This window comes from Mustela erminea, chromosome 2, assembly GCF_009829155.1.
Source record: "Mustela erminea isolate mMusErm1 chromosome 2, mMusErm1.Pri, whole genome shotgun sequence".
In the NCBI taxonomy this organism is placed as follows: domain Eukaryota; kingdom Metazoa; phylum Chordata; class Mammalia; order Carnivora; family Mustelidae; genus Mustela; species Mustela erminea.
The window spans coordinates 108980952-109000138 of NC_045615.1; the positions used below are offsets into that span (position 1 = coordinate 108980952).

Below are 19187 nucleotides of genomic sequence, written 5' to 3' on the forward strand. Positions count from 1 at the left end.
AAGAGTCTCTTATGGTTTGACTTTGTTTTTACCTTGATTTTTTTTTCCTTCCCTTCCCTTATGTTCATCTGTGAACATGAGTGAAATCGCATGGTGATTATCTTTCTCTGACTGACTTATTTTGCTTAGCATAATGCCCTGTAGTTGCACCCAGTTTGTTGCAAATGCCAAGATTGTAGATATACACCACATCTTCTTTATCCATTTATCTGTCGATGGACATGTGGGCTCTTTCCATAGTTGGGCTGTTGTGGACATTGCTGCTGTAAACATTGGAGTGCACGTGCCTCTTGCAGTCACCATGTTTGTATCCTTTGGATAAATACCCAGTAGTGCAATTGTTGGGTTGTAGAGTAGCTCTATTTTTAACTTTTTGAGGAAACGCTACACTGTTTTCCAGAGTGGCAGCACCATCTTGCATTCCCACTACCAGTGTAAGAGAGTTCTAACACCCTACCATATTTTAGGTACCTTGGCTAATACATGAATCCATTTTTACTGTAAGCCAGTAATACAGAAAATATGGGGTGAAAGTAGAAATTCGCCTTTATTTTTCTTCTGAGAGACAACCCCAATTGCCAGTTTGATGTGCATCTTCTTTCTGTTTCCTACAAGGTGAGGTCTACCGTCATCACGTAATGTAAAATAAACATCCCCGAAGAGATTCCAAGCTCTTTATAAATACAATGTTCAGAGGCTACTTTATATTCCACTGAGCAGAGACACCTTTTGAATTCATCCCCTTCTATTAACTGCGCCCCTCTAATCTCTCCAGAACCCATCAAAAAAAGCAAAGCCACAACACGGGCAGATAGAAACCCACAGTGGTTATGAATGCAGTTAGATTTTGCATGTCACAACAACTGGGGGAGCACACAAGAAAAATCACTTTCAAAATGAGGATACTGATTCATACTTAATCAGTGAATGGTTTTGTTTTTGGTTCTGTTTCTGTCTTTTGTAGCAAAAAATTAGAGAACTTTATACAATTTACTGGGGTTTTAAGTTTTAGTGCCTTTGACAAGTCGCCAGCACCCTGATTGTAATTTGTTCTGTTCCTTCTCAGCCTTGAACCATGATATGGCTCTCGGTAGGACCTAGGTGAGAATTTATGGACTGGAAGAGTGGATGGATGAATGGATCAACAGGATGACAGTTAAAACCTACAATGGAATGTTACTTGGTCTTAAAGGAGCAGGGGATTCTGACACCTGCTACAACACGGATGAGCTGTGAGGGCAGTTGTGCTGGGTGAAATCAGCCAGTGAGGGAAAGACAAACAGGGCGATTCCGCTAACGCAGTTTCTAATTCCCTGGTTTGGAAAGTGGGAAGACAATTTCCAGGGGCTGGGAGGAGTGGAGAATGGGAAGCTCTTGAAAAATTCTTGCTTCGGCCTTTTCCACTTTTCCCATTCTGACTTGGTCGGCCTGGAGTCAGGCACCGTACCTTTTCCAAAACTCTGGAAGCTCTGGTTACTGGAACACTGGTTAAGGGTGGTGGGAGCTGAGAGCCACAGGGCTAGATGACTTCCAACTGCCCGTCTGGTTTCAGCCCAGACAGCCCTCGGGAATAGCCCCAGGGGTGACAATCACCACATCATAGTCTCCAGCACAAACGTCAGGTCTACCTGGAAGTATCACCATTTTGGGACAGATGAGCCATTTTTATTTTTTTTATTTTATTATTATTTTTTTAAAGGTTCTTTTTTTTTTTTATTTGACAGAGAGAAATTACAAGTACACTGAGAGGCAGGCAGAGAGAGAGAGAGAAGGAAGCAGGCTCCCTGCTGAGCAGAGAGCCCGATGCGGGACTCGATCCCAGGACCCCGAGATCATGACCTGAGCCGAAGGCAGCAGCTTAACCCACTGAGCCACCCAGGTGCCCCGAGCCATTTTTAAAGAAAAAAATTTTTGAATTTCCAGGAACGGCTCATATTCTTTCCATGCTGTTGCTTTGGTCAGAGCTCCACCTCCGTCTCTGCTGGACACAGGAATTCCCAAGCCCTTCCGATTCTCTGTACCAGGCATCTGACTGAGAACAGCTTTCATTGGCTGCTGTTGGGGACAAAAGCGAAGCCTGGGGACTTTTGCAAAGAAGCTGCACTTGTGACTATGAGGCTCTTTCCTGCAATGACCTGTATAAATGAGTTGGGCAGACGTCTCTGGACGGTGTCATCCTAATGCCTTTTTATTTCTTTATATTTATGCCAGTAAAAATGCTGACCTGCACATTTAGGGTGAAATGTTTACTTTTGAATTCAAGGATCAAAAATAGCTTCATAAAGTCTGTCTTCAGACTTCTCTTTGCCCCTCCTCATTTTTCTCTAACTTTGGGGCACTTGGAGGCTATGGTCACGAGACAGAGAAAGGGAAGGCAGCTGAGTCATAAACTCTTCCATGGTCTATTTCAACTCTAATGTTCTGTCACTCGCCCTGTCTAAACAAGGATCTCTGTGAAATTTTTAGCCTGGGATTCTTGAGCCCAGAAAGTAGTGTTCTTGAATTGGGTCTATATGCCTAAGAAATGTAAAAATAATTTTGGAGGTTTGTGAGTTCTGTAGGAAACTCCACCGAGTCTTTGGTGATTACATAAGAATACATTCATGAAAGCATCTGGCATATAGCGGGGACTCAGTACACATCCCTTTCTCTTTCCTGCCAGATATTTTGTAGTGGAAAATTCTCTTGCTTTTCATCTTAGGAAGACATCTCTCCTCCTTCAGCCTTTGTCTGTCTCAAGTCCCACAGATGCTGCTAGGGCCAAAGGTAGAAAAATTATATGAGGGAGTTGGAATCTGGAACAGCACATTTCTGAGAAGGCCACTGCATTAGATTAATGGAACTAAAGCACGATTCCCATGAACACCGTCAGGTGCCCCATAAATTTTGATTGACATTGAAGTACATGATGCAATAACCTTTTTTCCTTTAAATGTATGATGCATGGAGAAAACCTGGTGGAAAATAGTTTCCTGGCACAGCTTTGGAAGGGCAGCTGAGATGCAGTTAAAATGTCCTGTGCAGATTGGGGAACGGAGGGACCTTGGCATGCGAGACCCTTGTCCCCAACCCCGGAAGCCAGACACATGTGGTGTGGTAGCTCATGGAATCCTCACAGACCTTCATGAGTGAGGTGTTACTACTTCCCTTTTACAGATGGGGAATCTGAGGCTGGAGCACTTTGCTGTGGTACTGAGGTAGGAGCCTGAACTTCAGGACACATCTGGCTTTCCCGTGACCTCGATGCTTTGCTTAAGTTCACAGCCATCAAAAGTCCTCATCTGTAAAATGGGACAATGGTGGTGTCTCCCTGTGACAGAGACTCTTTCTTCTCTAGAATTGAAACAATGATTTTAGGCCATCGCGGTGGAAGGTTGCATTTCTCACTTTCACTTGCAGCCAGGTGTGGTCTGTGACATTTTAGCAAATGAAATGAGAGCAAATAGAAAGAACGTCTTCTAAGTATCTGTTCTTAGGAGGTGGCCCACATACCCATCACTGTTGCTGTTTTCCTCTCCTCTTCCTTCTTCTTTTTCTTCCTCTTTCTTTCCCCTGCTGTTTTGTGCTGGCTGGAATGTAGTCATGATGGCTGGAACGGAAGCAGCCATTTTGGACTGAGCAGATGGGTCTCTCGTATGTGGAATGTCATAGAAATCCCAGATACTGGCCTTGAGATTGAGATATGTAAGAGAAATAAAGCTTTCTCTTCAGTCCCTGCAATTTTAGATCTTATTAACCCAAGTCAAATCCTGATACATTTGCTAATAGAAATGTTTTGAGGTTAAATGAGGTACATATGTAAAATGTTTATTAAGCCCCCAGTAAGTGCTATGTGTTATTATTTTATTATTGTTATTATTACTATTACTACTATTATTATTATCTCAGTCCACCTAGGGTGGGCTGGATTACTGATCTGGAATTCCGTCCTTTGGTTGTTTTATATCAAAACTATTATATTTTTTATAGGCTAATTCTTACTAAGGTGAGGGTGGATGCCATGCCCATCCAAAGCTGAGAGAGAAAGGAGACCATCATATTGCCTGTGGCCAAGGGGATAGACTGTGGTGTTACCCTCTGGGTTGTGTTTGCACCCTAGATCTGACTCCTCGTAGCTGGTGGTGGTCTCACCACCCCAGGTGTGGACATACTGACTCTCTGTGCCCCTCCACAACCTGTGAGCATGAGCTCCAGTCCTAAATTAGCTGGGGAATTATGGGCTACACCTGCTTCTGTTGGCGGCAGATGATTGCTTATAGCCAGGGGCAGGAAAAGAAAGATAAGAAATAGAATGCCGATGTTGAGTGAGTTTTATTCTGTGCTGGGCACTGTTCTGAAAGGATTTACCATGTGCTTTATTTAAGCCCAGAACATCTGTATTAGGTAGATACTTTACAGATGAGGAAACAGAGTCCAGAGGGAGGCTGACTTTCCCAAGGAACACAGCACAGGCAGGCAGCCCAACTCAAGGGCTTTCCTCCTTGTCCTAAACAAAGGGGTTTTCCGACATTTCCTTTTCCAAAAAGAACTGGTGGGAAGGGTGGCTTCTGTGTCAAAAGGTCAGTCAGTGCCTCACTAATGTTTTCTGATTCCTTGGCTTATTAAGGGGAAGCCAGTCTGAACTGGGAAAGCAGAAGACCCTCTGGAGTGGAAAAGAAGCTCAGGAGGGAATGGGAAACTGGGGTTCTTTATTTTCCCCGGGGGCAAGTTGCCTGACTTGGTACTGTCCCTAAGATCCCCACTGCAAAGGCAAGAGTTTATTCAGATAATGAGAGCTGAGTGCTCCAGGGGAGTGCTCCCACTTCTTTGTCCCAAGGAAATGATGGGTTTCCATGTACCTGTTACCAGAAACGCAGGAAGAGTTCTAGTTTCTGTCTTCTCCAGCACCCGTAGGTCCCCTCATTCCTCCAGCCCCTCTTCCCTGCTAGCATTCTCCCTGCCAGGGGTTGTATGGGGGGAAATGGACTTGGAAATCTGTTTCAGAGACTTTTCTCTTTCTTTGGGCGAGCTTAGAATTTTCCAGTGATGGGTAGAAAAGAAAAAAAAAAATCCGATGAGACCGCATTAAAAAAAAAAAAAAGATTTTATTTATCTATTTGAGAGAGAGAGAGAGCATGGACAGGGAGTGGGGTGGGGAGAAGCAGGCTCCCAGCTGAGTAGGGAGCTCAACCCAGGACCCAGGATCATGACCTGAGTGAAGGCAGATGCTTAACCGACTAAGCCATCCAAGTGCCCCAAGATGAGACAACTTTCACGCTTAAAACCATCCAATGGTTTTCCACTGTAATTAGAACAAAATCTGAAATCGTTTCTTTGGTCCAACGGGACTAAATGTTCTACCGCTTGATTATTGTTTCTGACCTGATTTCTTAACCCTTCTCTTGTTTGTTCCTTTCTGCTGCAGCTGTGCTGTGTGCCACAGGGCCTTTGTATCTGCAGTACCCTCTGTCTGGAATGCTCTCTTCATCATTCAGTCTCAACTTAAATGACCTCTTAGTCTCCTGGCCAGCCTCCCCAATCAGTCATTGCTTCAGTAAGCAATGCTGCCCCTCCCCATTGATTTTTCTGAATACTTAGAATAATTCGTACTTATTTTGTTAGCTGATTTGCTTGTTTGTGTACTGTATCTCTAACCAGAGTGATCTCCAGGAGAGGCAGGGGCCTCGCAGTATAGGGAGGGTAATGCTCATCTCCTAAAAAATACTACATGATTGGATGAGACAATGCTTCTGAAACTACTTGACCCACAGCCAGGGGTTCCCATTTGGAAGTGACAGTGTTCCCAAGTGACCCTGGGTAATTATGCTCCAGAAATATGTTTGAGATCTAACCTTCCGTGCTTTGTTTTATTTTCCATGTTTTATCTCGCAGACATAAAGACTGCCAAAAGATAGGGAAGGCGTTCACAACTGCATTTCTTTCTAAGGACCCTTGCAGCAGCACGGAACAGGACTACCAGCCCCTCCTGGAGCTGACCGCTCAAACTGTCCCTTGCAACAAGGTAACAGGGGCAGACTCTTGGTTTTTAAAACAGAGGATAAAAGCCAAAGGAAGGGGCCATAGGACCACATTTTGACCAGAATGAGGGAAGAGGAACATCTGGAGATTCGAATGTATGAGTGGTTGGCCGAGACGGAGTTTGTGGGGTTTTGGGGGGACCAGGATCTCATCAGGATTTAGGACGTCTGGGGAAGGATGCTAAGAGAGAGAAATGGGAATGGGGAAAGAGGGAGACGTGGCCAAAAATCAGGCAAAAACGAGCCTTCCTGAAACCCAACCCAATCCAACCCAAACAAAAATGACCCAAACTTACATAATTGCCAACTCTGATGATGATGATGATGATGTTAATGACAACTCACAGTCACCCTCTAAAACAAACAGGTCAAGAATCAAGACCCCCATTTTACCAGTGAGAAAACCTAGGCTTGGTGAGGTCAGGGGTCAGTGAGGGCTCAAGTCTGATGGCCTCCAGAGTGACCAGCTGAAATGTTAATAGTGTAGGATTAGGAGCCGGAGCGGCCTGGGTTTTATACATTGATTGTTCCAGAAAAAGCTTGTAATGGGTGCATCTTTCCTGAAGTCTGCCTTTAAGATGAGAATTCAGGGCACGCTCATCATCTTTGTGAAGCTCCGGAGCCAGCCCCATGTTACAGCTGCTCATCCCAGCTTGGAGAGCCGGGGACAGGAGAGAGCTCCTGCCTGAGCAGGGAGGCTCTGCTTGGTAAACGAGCCTCCGGTGACAAGCATTGAGGCCACAGACGTGAGACTAAGCACTTTATTTGCAGTTGTCTCATTGTGTCTCCTCATGCCCCTGAGTTCCTTATGTTTATTACCCGTACCATTTTATAGTCAGGGAAAGTGAGGCGTAGCAAGGTTTTGGCTGCCTGGGGTCCGACAGCTGTAAGGGCTGGGCGGGGCGGGGGGGGCACTTCCCCGGGCGGCAGGCGTCTGGGGCCCACACTTCCACCCATAACCTCTACTGCCTCCTGTCAAGAAGGAGTAGACCCATGGGCTCAAGAATGTTCTGAAATTTGAACTTAAGCACTTTTACAAGGGACCCCTCCCCAAAATTCACAGTATTTGTCTTTTTATTTTCCTTTTTTTTCTCTTTGTGGGGGTAGGAGAGAGTTGGGAAAGCAGCAGAGATTATGGAGCATGTGAAGAATCAAAGAGCACTTTTCCCAGAAAATAGCATGGAGACAAATGGTTTTGCAGATAACTTTAGGAATTTCCTAATGCCTGCTCCAGATGTGTTCTGGTTCTGTGTTCGTTGTAAGATTGTGATTGGTGGTTTTCAGACTTTTGTTTACTGTCACCAAAAATAACAAGGCATTTAGTATTATGACCTAGAACACACACACACACACACACACACACACACACACACACACTCCCCATGCTCTCAGGATCACACACAGAAAGCAGTGATTACTCTGTGTGATTTTCTCTGATACTCTGTTTGTCTTTCATTTAAAAAGATACGGAGTTTTTGTGTGTGTGTGTGACTTACTGAATTGCTCTTGATGACAGATTGGGTTTTCCTTTCCTAGACCCTCTTTTGGAGCAAATCCAGCCAGCTGGCCCATGACTACACGCGGGTCCAGGGGGACCTGTTCACCCTGGAGGACACACTGCTGGGCTACATGGCGGATGGCCTCAAGTGGTGTGGAGACCCGCGCTCTTCAGGTGAAGACCAGGGCCTTTTGGGGTTACCCAGGGATGTGTTGGGTAAAGGAGCCCCCGCTCTGCAAGGGGCCGTGGCAGGTACCTGCCTCGATGCCATCTCCAGCCTTAATGATGATCCAGGCTCATGTAAAAGACTGATCCTTCTCTTCTTTTCTTTTCTTTCCTTTTCTTTTCTTTTCTTTCTTTCTTTCTTCGACAGAGAGAGATCACAAGTAGGCAGAGAGGCAGGCGGAGAGTGAGGAGGAAGCAGGCCTTTTAGGGGCCCCCACGTGCCCCTAAAAGACTGTTCTTTATTTCTGGAAAAACGGACTTCTGAGTTTGGGGTTGTCTGTGTTCCCTGATTCCCTCCTTTCTTTCTTTGAAAATATTTTATTTATTTATTTGACACAGACAGAGATCATAAGCAGGCAGAGAGGCAGACAGAGAGAGAGGAGGAAGCAGGCTCCCTGCTGACCAGAGAGCCCAATTCGGGGCTCGATCCCAGGACCCTGAGATCATGACCTGAGCCAAGGGCAGAGGCTTTAACCCACTGAGCCACCCAGGTGCCCCCGATTCCCTCCTTTTTGAGAGCAAGTGTAGCTGCTTCTAGATTGGCGGTGTTTTGCTTTCTATCAGGCCAGTATTCAGGACTAAAGAGTGCTAGAGCTGGATGTAGCCTGAGAGGGAGCCAGGCCAAAGTCCTTCCTCCCCAGAGCCACCACAGCCACGGCCCTGGCCACGGCAGCAGAAGGCTGGGCTCCTCTGTGTCTCAGGCCAGCGTAGGGCTTTGCTGTTATTTTTCAGAGGCCGCCTTATCTTACCCAGAAAGACCCAGAACACCACACTGAGGGAAGATGATTGCTAATCAGAAAATCCTATTGAGCCTGTTTTCACTTCTTTTCTTTCTCTTTTTATTTATACTGAGCGTATTTTTACTTCATGTTGTTTTATTATTTCTTTAAGAATAAAAATTAAAAATTAAAAAAAAATTTTTTTTTTTTTTTTAAAAGATTTTATTTATTTTATTTGACAGACAGAGATTACAAGTAGGCAGAGAAGCAGGCAGAGAGAGAGAGAGAGGAGGAAGCAGGCTCCCTGCTGAGCAGAGAGCCCGATGCGGGACTCGATCCCAGGACCCCGAGATCATGACCTGAGCCGAAGGCAGCGGCTTAACCCACTGAGCCACCCAGGCGCCCCTAAAAAAAAATTTTTAAAAAAGATTTATTTATTTGCAATAGAGAAAGAGAGGGAGAGCATGAGGTGAGGAGGAGCAGAGAGAGCGAGAGCGAGAGAGAGAGAGAGAACTCTCAGGCAGACTCCTTGCTAAAGGTTGGAGCCCAGCACGGGTTTTGATCCCAGGACCCCAAGATATGACCTGAGCTGAAATCAACAGTCAGACGCTTACCTAACTGAGCCATCTTGGTGCCCCGCTTTTGACTATTTTAAAATAAGCACTTAAAGACTGACTATAAAACTTCTTCATTGCAGATTTACATCATTTCTTTTTTTTTTTTTTAAAGATTTTATTTATTTATTTGACAGAGAGAGATCACAAGTAGGCAGAGAGGCAGGCAGAGAGAGAGAGAGAGAGAGCAGGAAGCAGGCTCCCTGCTGAGCAGAGAGCCCGATGCGGGACTCGATCCCAGGACTCTGAGATCATGACCCGAGCCGAAGGCAGCGGCTTAACCCACTGAGCCACCCAGGCGCCCTACATCATTTCTTATTACAACAATGATGCATGCTTATTTGCAAAGTACTTGTATATTATGGAAATGTATAAAAGTAAAAAATGAGGGCTTCTGGGTGGCTCAGTGTGTTAAGCCTCTGCCCTCGGCTCGGGTCATGATCTCAGGGTCTTGGGATCAAGTCCCACACCAGGCTCTCTGCTTAGAGGGGAGACTGCTTCCCCGCTGCCACCCCTCCCCCTGCCCTGCCTGCCTCTCTGCCTACTTGTGATCTCTTTGTCAAATAAACAAACAAAATCTTAAAAAAAAAAAAGAAGTAAAAAAAATGAAGGTCACCCTGTACCTTCCCCACTCCTAGGTTTATATTATTTCTCAGAAGGGGATTGTTGTCAATATTTCGGTACAAAGCCTTCCCACACATGGCCCCATACTCACATGAACATATATATTAAAATGTACACATACTGTTTTGCAACTTTGCTTTATTCATCTAGAATTAGTAGATAGAAATACAGCTGTATTGGGGAGCCTGGGTGTCCCAGTCGGTGGAGCACCGGACTCTTGGTTTTGGTGCAGGTCGTGATCTCAGAGTTGGGAGATGGAGGCCCTGGTCAGGCTCCGTGCTCAGTGCAGAGTCAGCTTGGGTTTCTCTCTGCCTCTCCCTCTGCCCCTCCCCTCTCTGCTCGCTCTCGCTCTCTCTTTCTCAAATAAATAAATAAAAATCTTTCTGAAAAAGATTTTGTTTATTTATTTGACAGAGAGATACAGCGAGAGTAGGAACATGAGCAGGGGAACTGGCCAAGAGAAAGCAGGCCTCCCGCCAAGCAGGGAGCCTGATGCGGGGCTTGATCCCAGGACCCTCATGACCTGAGCTGAAGGCAGATGCCTCATGACAGAGCCACCCAGGAGCCCCTGAATAAATAAAATCTTAAGAAAAAAAAGATACAGCCTTTTTTTTTTTTTAAAAAAAAGCCCTCATTTGTCTCCTTTATGGACGTTAGCATAACTTATCTAATGAATTTCTGACTGATGGACATTTAGGTATTGCTATTGCCAGTGTTGCAAGGATCACTGTGTACAACACACAAAGACACACACATGGATACCATGGGCACATGCACATCTGGCTGCTTGGGGAAGTGCTTTGGAGAGGTAAATTTCTACAAATGAAATTTCAGTGCGGAACAAATTGCGGTAGGAGCTGATACTGTCATTCAAAAGGTGGTAATCACTTATACACTCATCAGAATATGGGAGGTCACTTGTTTGCTCATTCCTCCCGCCAGTACTGGTTCATACTTAGAAAAATGTCTTGGCCAATTTGATAAGCAAATAATACCTTGACTTGTTTTGCTTTGCTCTGATTATGAGGCTGATCATATTTACGTCATTTAATGGTAGATATTTCTATTTCTTTTATAAACTGGCAGTTCGTGTATCTTAGCTGTTTTTATTGGGATGCCTGTTATTTTCTTACTTACAGATGTTCTTTATAAATTCAGAATATTAGCTAATACTTGCTGCTCAGTTATAAAAATCCCAGCCATCAGGGGCGCCTGGGTCGCTGTCGATTAAGCGACCAACCCTCAATTTTGGCTCAGGTCATGATCTCAGGATTGAACCCTGGGATCGAGCCCTCTGACTGAGCTCTGCACCGGGCTCCGTGCTCAGTGCAAGTCTGCTTGTCCCTCTCCCTCTGCTCCTCCCCCCATTCATGATCTCTCTCAAACATATAAAATCTTAAGAGAGAAGTGCCTGTGTGGCTCTGTCAGTTAAGCATCTGCTTTTGGCTCAGGTCATGATCCTAAGGTTTGTGGGATGGAACTCTGCTTCGGCAGGTTCCCTGCTCAGTGCAAAGCCTACTTCTCCCTTTCCCTCTGCTCCCTCCTCTACCCCCACTTGTGTGCTCTCTCTCTCAAATAAATAAATAAAATCTTAAAAAAAAAAAAAAAGTCACATGTTCTACCAACTGAGCCAGCCAGGAGGCCCTAAATTTTATAGTTTTTGCCATGTTTCTTGCTTTCCATTTTACATTTCCCATTTTGCAGGTCAGCTTTTCTTAGTCATTCATTTATTTCTTTCAGGTTTTAAATTTGTTTGCTGTAAAACCTTCTCCCTTTGGCTTTACTTTTCAATTCTAGATCATGTCGTTTCTGAAAACAGGGCTTCTGTCGGATTCATTTTTTTCTCCTCAGGACCTAACCCTCAATTAATGGTTATGTAGTCAAGTGGGTGAAAAAAGCAAAAGTAGGTACACAATATACACACATGATAGACTATTATTCATTCTTTTTTCAAAAAGAAAATCCTGCCGTTTGCAATGATAGATAAATCTGAGGGCATCGTGCAAAGTGAAATAAGCCAGACAGAGAAAGACAAGTAGTGCTTGAAATCGCTTACATGTGGAATCTTAAAAGAAGAAAAACTCCTCAAACTCCTAGAAACAGAGAGAAAAGTGGTTGCCAGGGGCTGGGAGGTAGGGGAATGAGGGAGAGGTTGGGAAAAGGGCACAAACTTTCAGTTATAAGATGAATAAGGTCTGAGGTCCTAATGTACAGCGTGGTGATTATATTTGCTAACATTATTATATAATTGAAATTTGCTAAGAGAGCAGAACTTAAATGTTCTCTCATACACATAAAAAGATCAATACGGGAGATGATAAATGTGTTAAATTAACTCCATATGTGGGGGAATCTTTGCACAATCTCTCTCTATCTCATATATATATATGTGTGTGTGTATATATCCTCACATTGTACACTTTAAATATCTTACAATTTTGTCAATTATATCTCAAAAGATAATTTAAACCATTTTTGTGCACTAGACGGATATGCCTGGGAGATGTACCATGGAAATGATGTATTTGTGTTCTACATCTGCTGAATCTGACTGACTCCTGAGCCTGTCTTCTTGGGGGAGAGTGAGCATAGAAGGACTCAGAGGCTCTCTGAACCCAGAGATGTGGGGGCTGAGGCAGGTCAGGGAGAAGACTGGTCAGCAAGAGAGAATTGGCAGGAAGTGGAAGAGTAGTTGGCAAGAGTGACCCCTGAGGGTCCAATTTTATCCCTGGTTTTTCCTGGAAGAGGGGATCTTGGAAGAGGGCTTGTTTCTGCCAGATGAACTTTTGCTGTAATTTCCCAGAATGATGACTCAGAGCTGGTCACTGTGTTCCTGTCTGGAATTTGGAGGATAAGGTAAGGACTTGGAAGGGACGCAGGGGCATTTAGTTAAATTGGGTCCAGATGAGTCCAGTCTCCCTCCTCCGTCTTGGCAGTGGTGGCCATTGGAATATGGCCCCGCTGTGATCGAATAGCCTGGGAAAAACGGAGCTTAATTACACCCTTACTTTTCTACTTTAATTATTTTCTAAAACCTATGTCTTTTAGAAATGAACTATCAGTCTTGTCCAGACTGGAGGGAAGACTGCAGCAACAACTCGTTTTCTGTGTTCTGGAATGCAGTGTCCAAAAGGGTAAGCGCTAAAAGGAAATCTTAGAATTTTAGAGACCAGAGAACTTTAGAGATCATCCAGTCAGGGGTTGGTTTTAATCCCTTTTTACACCACAAATCCTTTAGGGAAAAAAGTTTAGGATTCTTTCTTGAGAATAACGTATCTAAGCACATAACAGTAGATTTTCATATACAATTTTAGGGCATTCATGGACGGTCTGTGGGCTCTAGTTGGTGAATCTCTGCTCCTACCCAGGTTTTGGCTTTGGTTGCCAGGAACCTCCAGCTTGGTTTAATCCTCTGATCTAGGCATTGACCTAACTTAGATCCCTGATCAGTCTGAATGATCAACGTTTGGAGACCACTTACTATGTGCCAGGTGAGGCCTCATGCGTATGTTGAGTCCCTACTAAACTCTGTATAATCATACAGAGGTGCTATATAACCTTTTGTTTGCTTGCTTGTGGTTTCTGAGAAAGGTTTCTGCTTATTTTCTCACTCTCTGATATGTTTTGGGAGCAGTGCTCTTGTGAACAACTCTTAAAGACAAGCCACATTTCATATGTGTCAAGCAAGAGCTTGGAGCTAGGAGCACATTGAAAGTGATGTAAGGTGCCCTACCGTGGTGAGCTACCCTGGGGCTGCAGCTTTATTCTGGCTAAATGCTCAATGGATGTACCAAGACAAGTTTGTTTTGATCCGATGAGATCCTTTCTTTTTCTGACAAGAGGCAGAGCTCTTTGGGGTTTGAATCCCCCTTGCACTTTCTTGCTTCCAAGTGATGCAACCTTGGGGCAAATTGACCCAGTGCTTATTTCCTGGGGGCTCTTGAGAATCATAGATGGCAGGCTCAGCACTTGGCCCCAGAAGCACTCTATTGACTTAGCCCTTGGGATGGGTAGAAATCAGGCCCCTGTCTTTTGTTCGTCACACCCAGCCAAAAGACAGAAGCTGCGCTGGACTCTTACAGTTTGGTTTCAAATGGTTCAGCGGTGTTTTATCACCTGCAGAGTAAAGGCCAAATTCCTTGGCCAAGCATTCACGGACCTCTGTGAACTCACTTTTCTACCCAACTTCTGCATCCACTGAGGTTTTCACCAAAACCACTGTTTTCTCAAACCCATAGGCCTTTCTGTTTGCACCTGCCTCAGCCCTTCCCAGGTGAGATCCTACCTGTCCTGTAGGACCTAGCTTTTGTTGCCCTCTGCCATGCCTTTTCTATTTCTTTCCTAATCACCATCACTGACTATTTAGACTTCTTCCCTTCCCTTCCTCCTTCCCTCTTTTCCCTCCATAGATTTTCTCTGGGTGCCCACCCTGTGCCATAAACCAGCTCCAGGCTTCAGGGCTGTGGTGCATAAAACAGCCAGGCTCTCAAAGAACACGCAGTACTGGCAGCTAAACCCACAAGGAGCTCATCTTCACGGTACGACATAGTAGTGAACCTGAGCTGAACCTGAGCTGGTCCCAGGGGGTCTGGGGGTCTCTTGGAGGGAACAGGTAGATTGCTTTGCTTAGTTCATTTTGTTTTTCCCAGTGCCTAGCAAAGATTCTAGCTGAGTATTCATTGCAGGAAGAAATAAAACTCCTTGCTCAGTGATTCCTTCCTTCCTTTGTTCCTTCCTCCCCTATTTCCTTTTGTGCCCGTGCACACCTGTGTCCCTTCTCTCCTCAGTCTCCCCTTTCTTCCTGTCCCTTGCCCTTGCCCTTGAATTGTCCACCTGCTCCCACTAAATGACACGTGCAGTGTCTACAGCACATGACACAAAAAAGTGCTTTTATCTTCCTCCTCCAGCAATGTTTTTCTTACTCCCTGGACTTTCAGCTTCTGAACCATCAATTTGGCAACCTTGTGAACAGTGAGGTTGACCTCCATTGTTCAAACACAGATTGGAGCAGCCGCTTCCAGAATTCTTATTTGAAGCATAATCCTGCCAATGTCTTAAGGATGCAAATTACATACACCTGGCAATACTGAGGGAGCCCTACACAGGCTCTTCCCTCTTTAACCTGCTAATGCTGAGTTGTTTCAGAAGGAGCTGCTGGGGTTTGCAATTAAGTTTGCATGCTGAGGAATGGTGGGCTTTTTTTTTTTTTTTCTTTTAAGTTCGCAGAAGACGCCTGTGGTGTGGTCCATGTGGTGCTCAATGGGTCCATCAGTAACACCTTTGATGAAAGAAGGTACTGGTTTCTTTGCAACCTATTTGCAGGTGTTAGTGCAGCCTCCTGTTACATATTTCATCCCTAGAAGAATATGCTTTTCGTGGTTAGGTCAGAACTGAAGATTTGGGCTAAAGAGGTGGAATGTTTTCTATGGAGAGATTGATCTAAGTCAGCATATTTGTCTGGTGTCTCCTTTGTTTAAAATACTTTAAATGTCCCATTGGCCCTTGCTCTGTGGCCAGCAACTCCCCTTGGCTTTTCAAGGCCTGGTGTCGTTTTCTGAGCTCTCCCAACTTCCTGCCTTTATTCATGCTGTTCCCCCTGCCCAGCCACCCTTCCCGCACCCACCTGTTTAATCCTCACCATCCGTGAAGATGTGGCCTGGCTCCTCTGTCCTCCATGTAGAGTGTACATCCCAGTCAAGATGTCAAAGCACTACTGTGCTGGGCTCTTGGCCTTCACTATCTCGTTCTAGGCATTACCCATCATTAATTGTAGTGGTTGAAAGCAGGGGCTCCCGTCATTTCATTTTACCTGTATGACCATCGGCTGGGCACCTAACCTCAGGGGCCCTGAAGTATGTACCAGGAGAGGTGGTGGTGGTGACTTGAAGCTAACTGAGCTCTGTGCCTCACAACAGAGAGAGGGCTCAGTGGGTATCAGCTGTTGTTCCTCATTTAACCCACAGCGCTGAATCTGGCCACACCAATGTCCTTCTTCTCCGACCTCCTTCTATACTTAGTTTTTAGCACGATGGATGCTTTCTCAGCCTTTGTTCTCTCGTCTTTCCCTGGAAAAGGCTGGATTGAGAAGAGAGGCAGACACTGGTGGGCTGCTCCAGGCTCTCTGGATGCCCCAAATGAATTTTTCTTTTCTCCCGTTTTAATATTTAATTCTGCAAAGAAGCATTTGCCCTTTTTGTCTTCTTTTGACCCTAAGCTTGCAGGATTTCAGGTGAAAGTGTTAACACTCCATAATTTTATAATCTGATACTCCGCGTCCAACTACTTGCAAAAGGAGTGGTGGCTGTCAGAGACCAATGGGGAAGAGTTGAGAGCTGGCGTCCGAGCAGGGCCCCAGGGGCTCTCAGAGCAGCGCCTCTCCAGCCTCACTGAGTGTGGGTCATCTGGGGATGGTTCGGCTGCTGGTGGGCTGAGATTCTGCAGGTCCACCATCTCTCAGGCAGTGCTCAGTATGGCGGTGCAAGGCCCCCCTCTTTGAATAGCAAGTATTTAAAGAATCGCCATCAAGTTATCAAGTAAGAATCTTATTTTGAGAATCGTATTCAGTGAGGGTCACAGTGCATGAGATTGGCTGTTTCTCGTGCAATTCACTGGTCAGTCCCAAAGGGCAGGTTCTAACCAGTGGTTCCCTGCCTGCTTGCTCCTGACAAGGCCTGGGGATGGCTGAACAATTCCGTTTGGGCTTAACAATATTCACTGCCTCTTCTATCGTAGCACTTTTGGACGCGTGGAAGTCTTTAATTTGCGTCCAGAGAAGGTTCATCAACTACAGGCCTGGGTGATGCATGACATTGGAGGTGTTCACAGGTATATGTTCCCACTTTGTGTGTAAGTATTCTCAGGGTCAATTTTCGGATTGGTCCGTAGGAAGCTGCAATCACAGCAACGCATCGAGAACAGAGTGACTGAGGAAATTACTGGGGCCTCCCTGGACATTCAGCCCATCCCCCAAACCTCTCAGTTTCATATCCACAATAGCTATCTATGCAGTTCACACCTTCAGCTCCCCTGTTGCCCTGTGAGCTCTTAAAAACAACTTCTGCTCCATTTCATCCCAAGCTCTGGCCCAGAGCTTGCTATCTAGAAGAAACCAAGATCGGGAAGTGTTTGCAAGAAACTTACCACTTAACTCTTCTTTCTTTCTTTCTTTCTTTACCAGTGACTCCTGTTCCAGTTCCTCCGTAAATAATCTGAAACGGATTCTAAAGGAAAGGAGTATTGCATTTTCTTGCCAGAATAATTACGGGTAATTGACTTCTTAAAAAAGCAATGGCTGTCTTGCCGACTGTAGGTATTTTCCTCTCCTTGGCCTCCTCTGAGCCAGGAGGGCTGTGGAAACCCCTCTTGGGCCTTGTTGGTGATCCGGAATGGTGACCTATGGTGTGCGTTCCTTCTCCCCCGCCCACCCTACGAGCTGTTTCCAGCCAGGGTCCTTCTGTTGACCACCTTTCCCCCAACATCCTCTTCTTTCTTCTCCACCTGTCCCTGACCATTGATTTGCCTCTGAAGCGGGACCCAGCCTTTGAGAACGTATTTTCTGGTTTCCCACATGAGACGCCTGACCCAGGGCTTGCAAACCTGTTGGCTTTCAGGGGAGTGGAAGCATGTTTTGTCCAATGCAAAGGATTTTTAAAATCCTTGTGACACAGCGGTGTTTTGCATGTGTGGTTTCTTTAGTTGGATCTCGGTGTAGATCCCTAACACTTGATAAGTTGCTACATGGATGTCTACCAAACTTTATCTTTTATAAATTAGACAATGCAAGTAAGATCTAATTTCTTTTTTTCTTTTTCTTTTCTTTTTTTTTTTTTTGCCAGTAGTACACATTCATTGGGGAAAAGTTTAAAATTACAGATGGTATATATATTTATCTGCAACTCTGTTATCCAACTGGGACCCTCACTCACTTTTAAGTAGTTGTAGCAGGGACTCCTTGCTAGAAGCATCTTTGGAGATTTGCCTGTAAGTAATGGCTTAGAAGAAGGATATGGACAGAAAAAATTTTCTCAAAGAACACAGAGCCTGGAATTCAAGAATCCTTTTCCTGTCTCTTTCTGTTACCACCTTCTCCCACCAACCCTATTGGAAAGGCAGAAGGACAGAGTCCAGGAACATTCACTGAGGGCTTTTGTCTCAAAATGACCTGAATTCCCCCTCAGTCAGCTGGCTCCTCTCTGGAAACTGCCAGAAATAACACAAGCTTTCCACTGCAGTTAGATGGGAAAACAAGCCGAACAAAGGAGCAAGAACAACTAGAAAGGAAGCATTGCAGACTGCAGACATCTGACCAGTCTGAGTTATTCAAAGATACCTCGGGTTGGGAAAAGAGAACACTAAACACCTAGGAGAAGACTGGGGAATGTGCATGGGTCTTATCCTCAACACCCCCCCCTTTCTTTCTCATTTTAATCATTCTCCGGTTCCAGATGAGCTCACTTCTTCTCTTCCTCGGAAGACTGTGAAAGCATACCTTCCATCTGGACTCCAACAGTGGTCCATGTTGAAGAAAGTGATTTGTAAGACAATGACACCTGTCATTCTGAGCCTCAGCTCATGTAACCTTAAATTTGGGGATCATACTTGAAATCACTAGGCCTTTTCCCCAACCATGAGGTTGTAATATATTCAACACGATTCTTTAAATTACCAGCTTTTCAGGGCCCCTTGTAGTATCTTAAGAGTTCTGTGGCTTTGTAAGAAAGCTGCTTGTCCCCACAGGAGCCTAAAGTGAATGTCAGGGATATCGATGTAGAATAAAGGTGAAATCACTCCATGCCAAACACACTTAACAATTGAGCAAACTTTTGTCCCACTGTTTTGGTGTGATTGTTTAATAGGCAAACAGAAGTGTAAATACATTTATATAGGTTAGACTTCCTGCTGATTCTGAGGTTAACCTCTTAGAAATCCCCACCTGGAGACAAATGCTATTAACGTTTGGCTGTATATCCTTCAAGTCCTTTTCCTTTTTCCCATACACATGCTCATACTCCCGATGAAATATATACAGAATTCACATGTGTTCTAACCAGTGGAATGAACAGAGAGTAACATCCCTCTTTTCCATGACCTTAAAAATGTAGCATTTTTTTTCTCATTAGTGCCCCCTTGTGACATATTTATTAAAAACCTAAGTGGTGCACTTCCTCTATGTTACTTTGAAATACACTCCCTCTCTCTCTGTCAGTGTGTTATCCAACATACCCAAAGTGTGTCCATTTTATTGTAGCATTGGATGTTAATATTTACATATCTGTGGAGAGAGATCATCTTAACAGCATAACTGCTGTTAATAATTGCTTTCCCCTGGAAAGTATTCATGTGGGGGATCCCAGGCTACCATATTGGTGTGGATGGAGTGAGTCCACATTTAGAACCATTGTGCCCAGCTGGTCGTGATAGTTGGCTAGAAATGAGCCTGAGATAACCCATTCCAGAAGTCCAGGGGTGCAGAGAGCTGCTTCTAAGGATT

General features: G+C 44.9%; 1 protein-coding gene across 3 annotated transcripts in view; it reads left to right on the plus strand.

Annotated features, from left to right (window-relative positions):
- Nucleotides 1-19187, plus strand: part of CD38 (CD38 molecule) — a 47266-nt gene that overhangs the window by 26668 nt on the left and 1411 nt on the right. Inside the window, exons 2-7 of one of the 3 annotated variants that reach the window (XR_004283373.1) lie at nucleotides 5872-6001; nucleotides 7554-7689; nucleotides 12746-12831; nucleotides 14917-14990; nucleotides 16430-16522; nucleotides 16875-17677. Coding sequence is in view for 2 of the 3 variants with exons in the window: in XM_032333894.1 (XP_032189785.1) it covers nucleotides 5872-6001; nucleotides 7554-7689; nucleotides 12746-12831; nucleotides 14917-14990; nucleotides 16430-16522; nucleotides 16875-16961 (606 nt within the window). In the remaining variant the exon portion in view is untranslated. The remainder of the gene's footprint in view (nucleotides 1-5871; nucleotides 6002-7553; nucleotides 7690-12745; nucleotides 12832-14916; nucleotides 14991-16429; nucleotides 16523-16874; nucleotides 17678-19187) is intronic. The other 2 variants (XM_032333894.1, XM_032333896.1) reach the window with 2 other exon arrangements.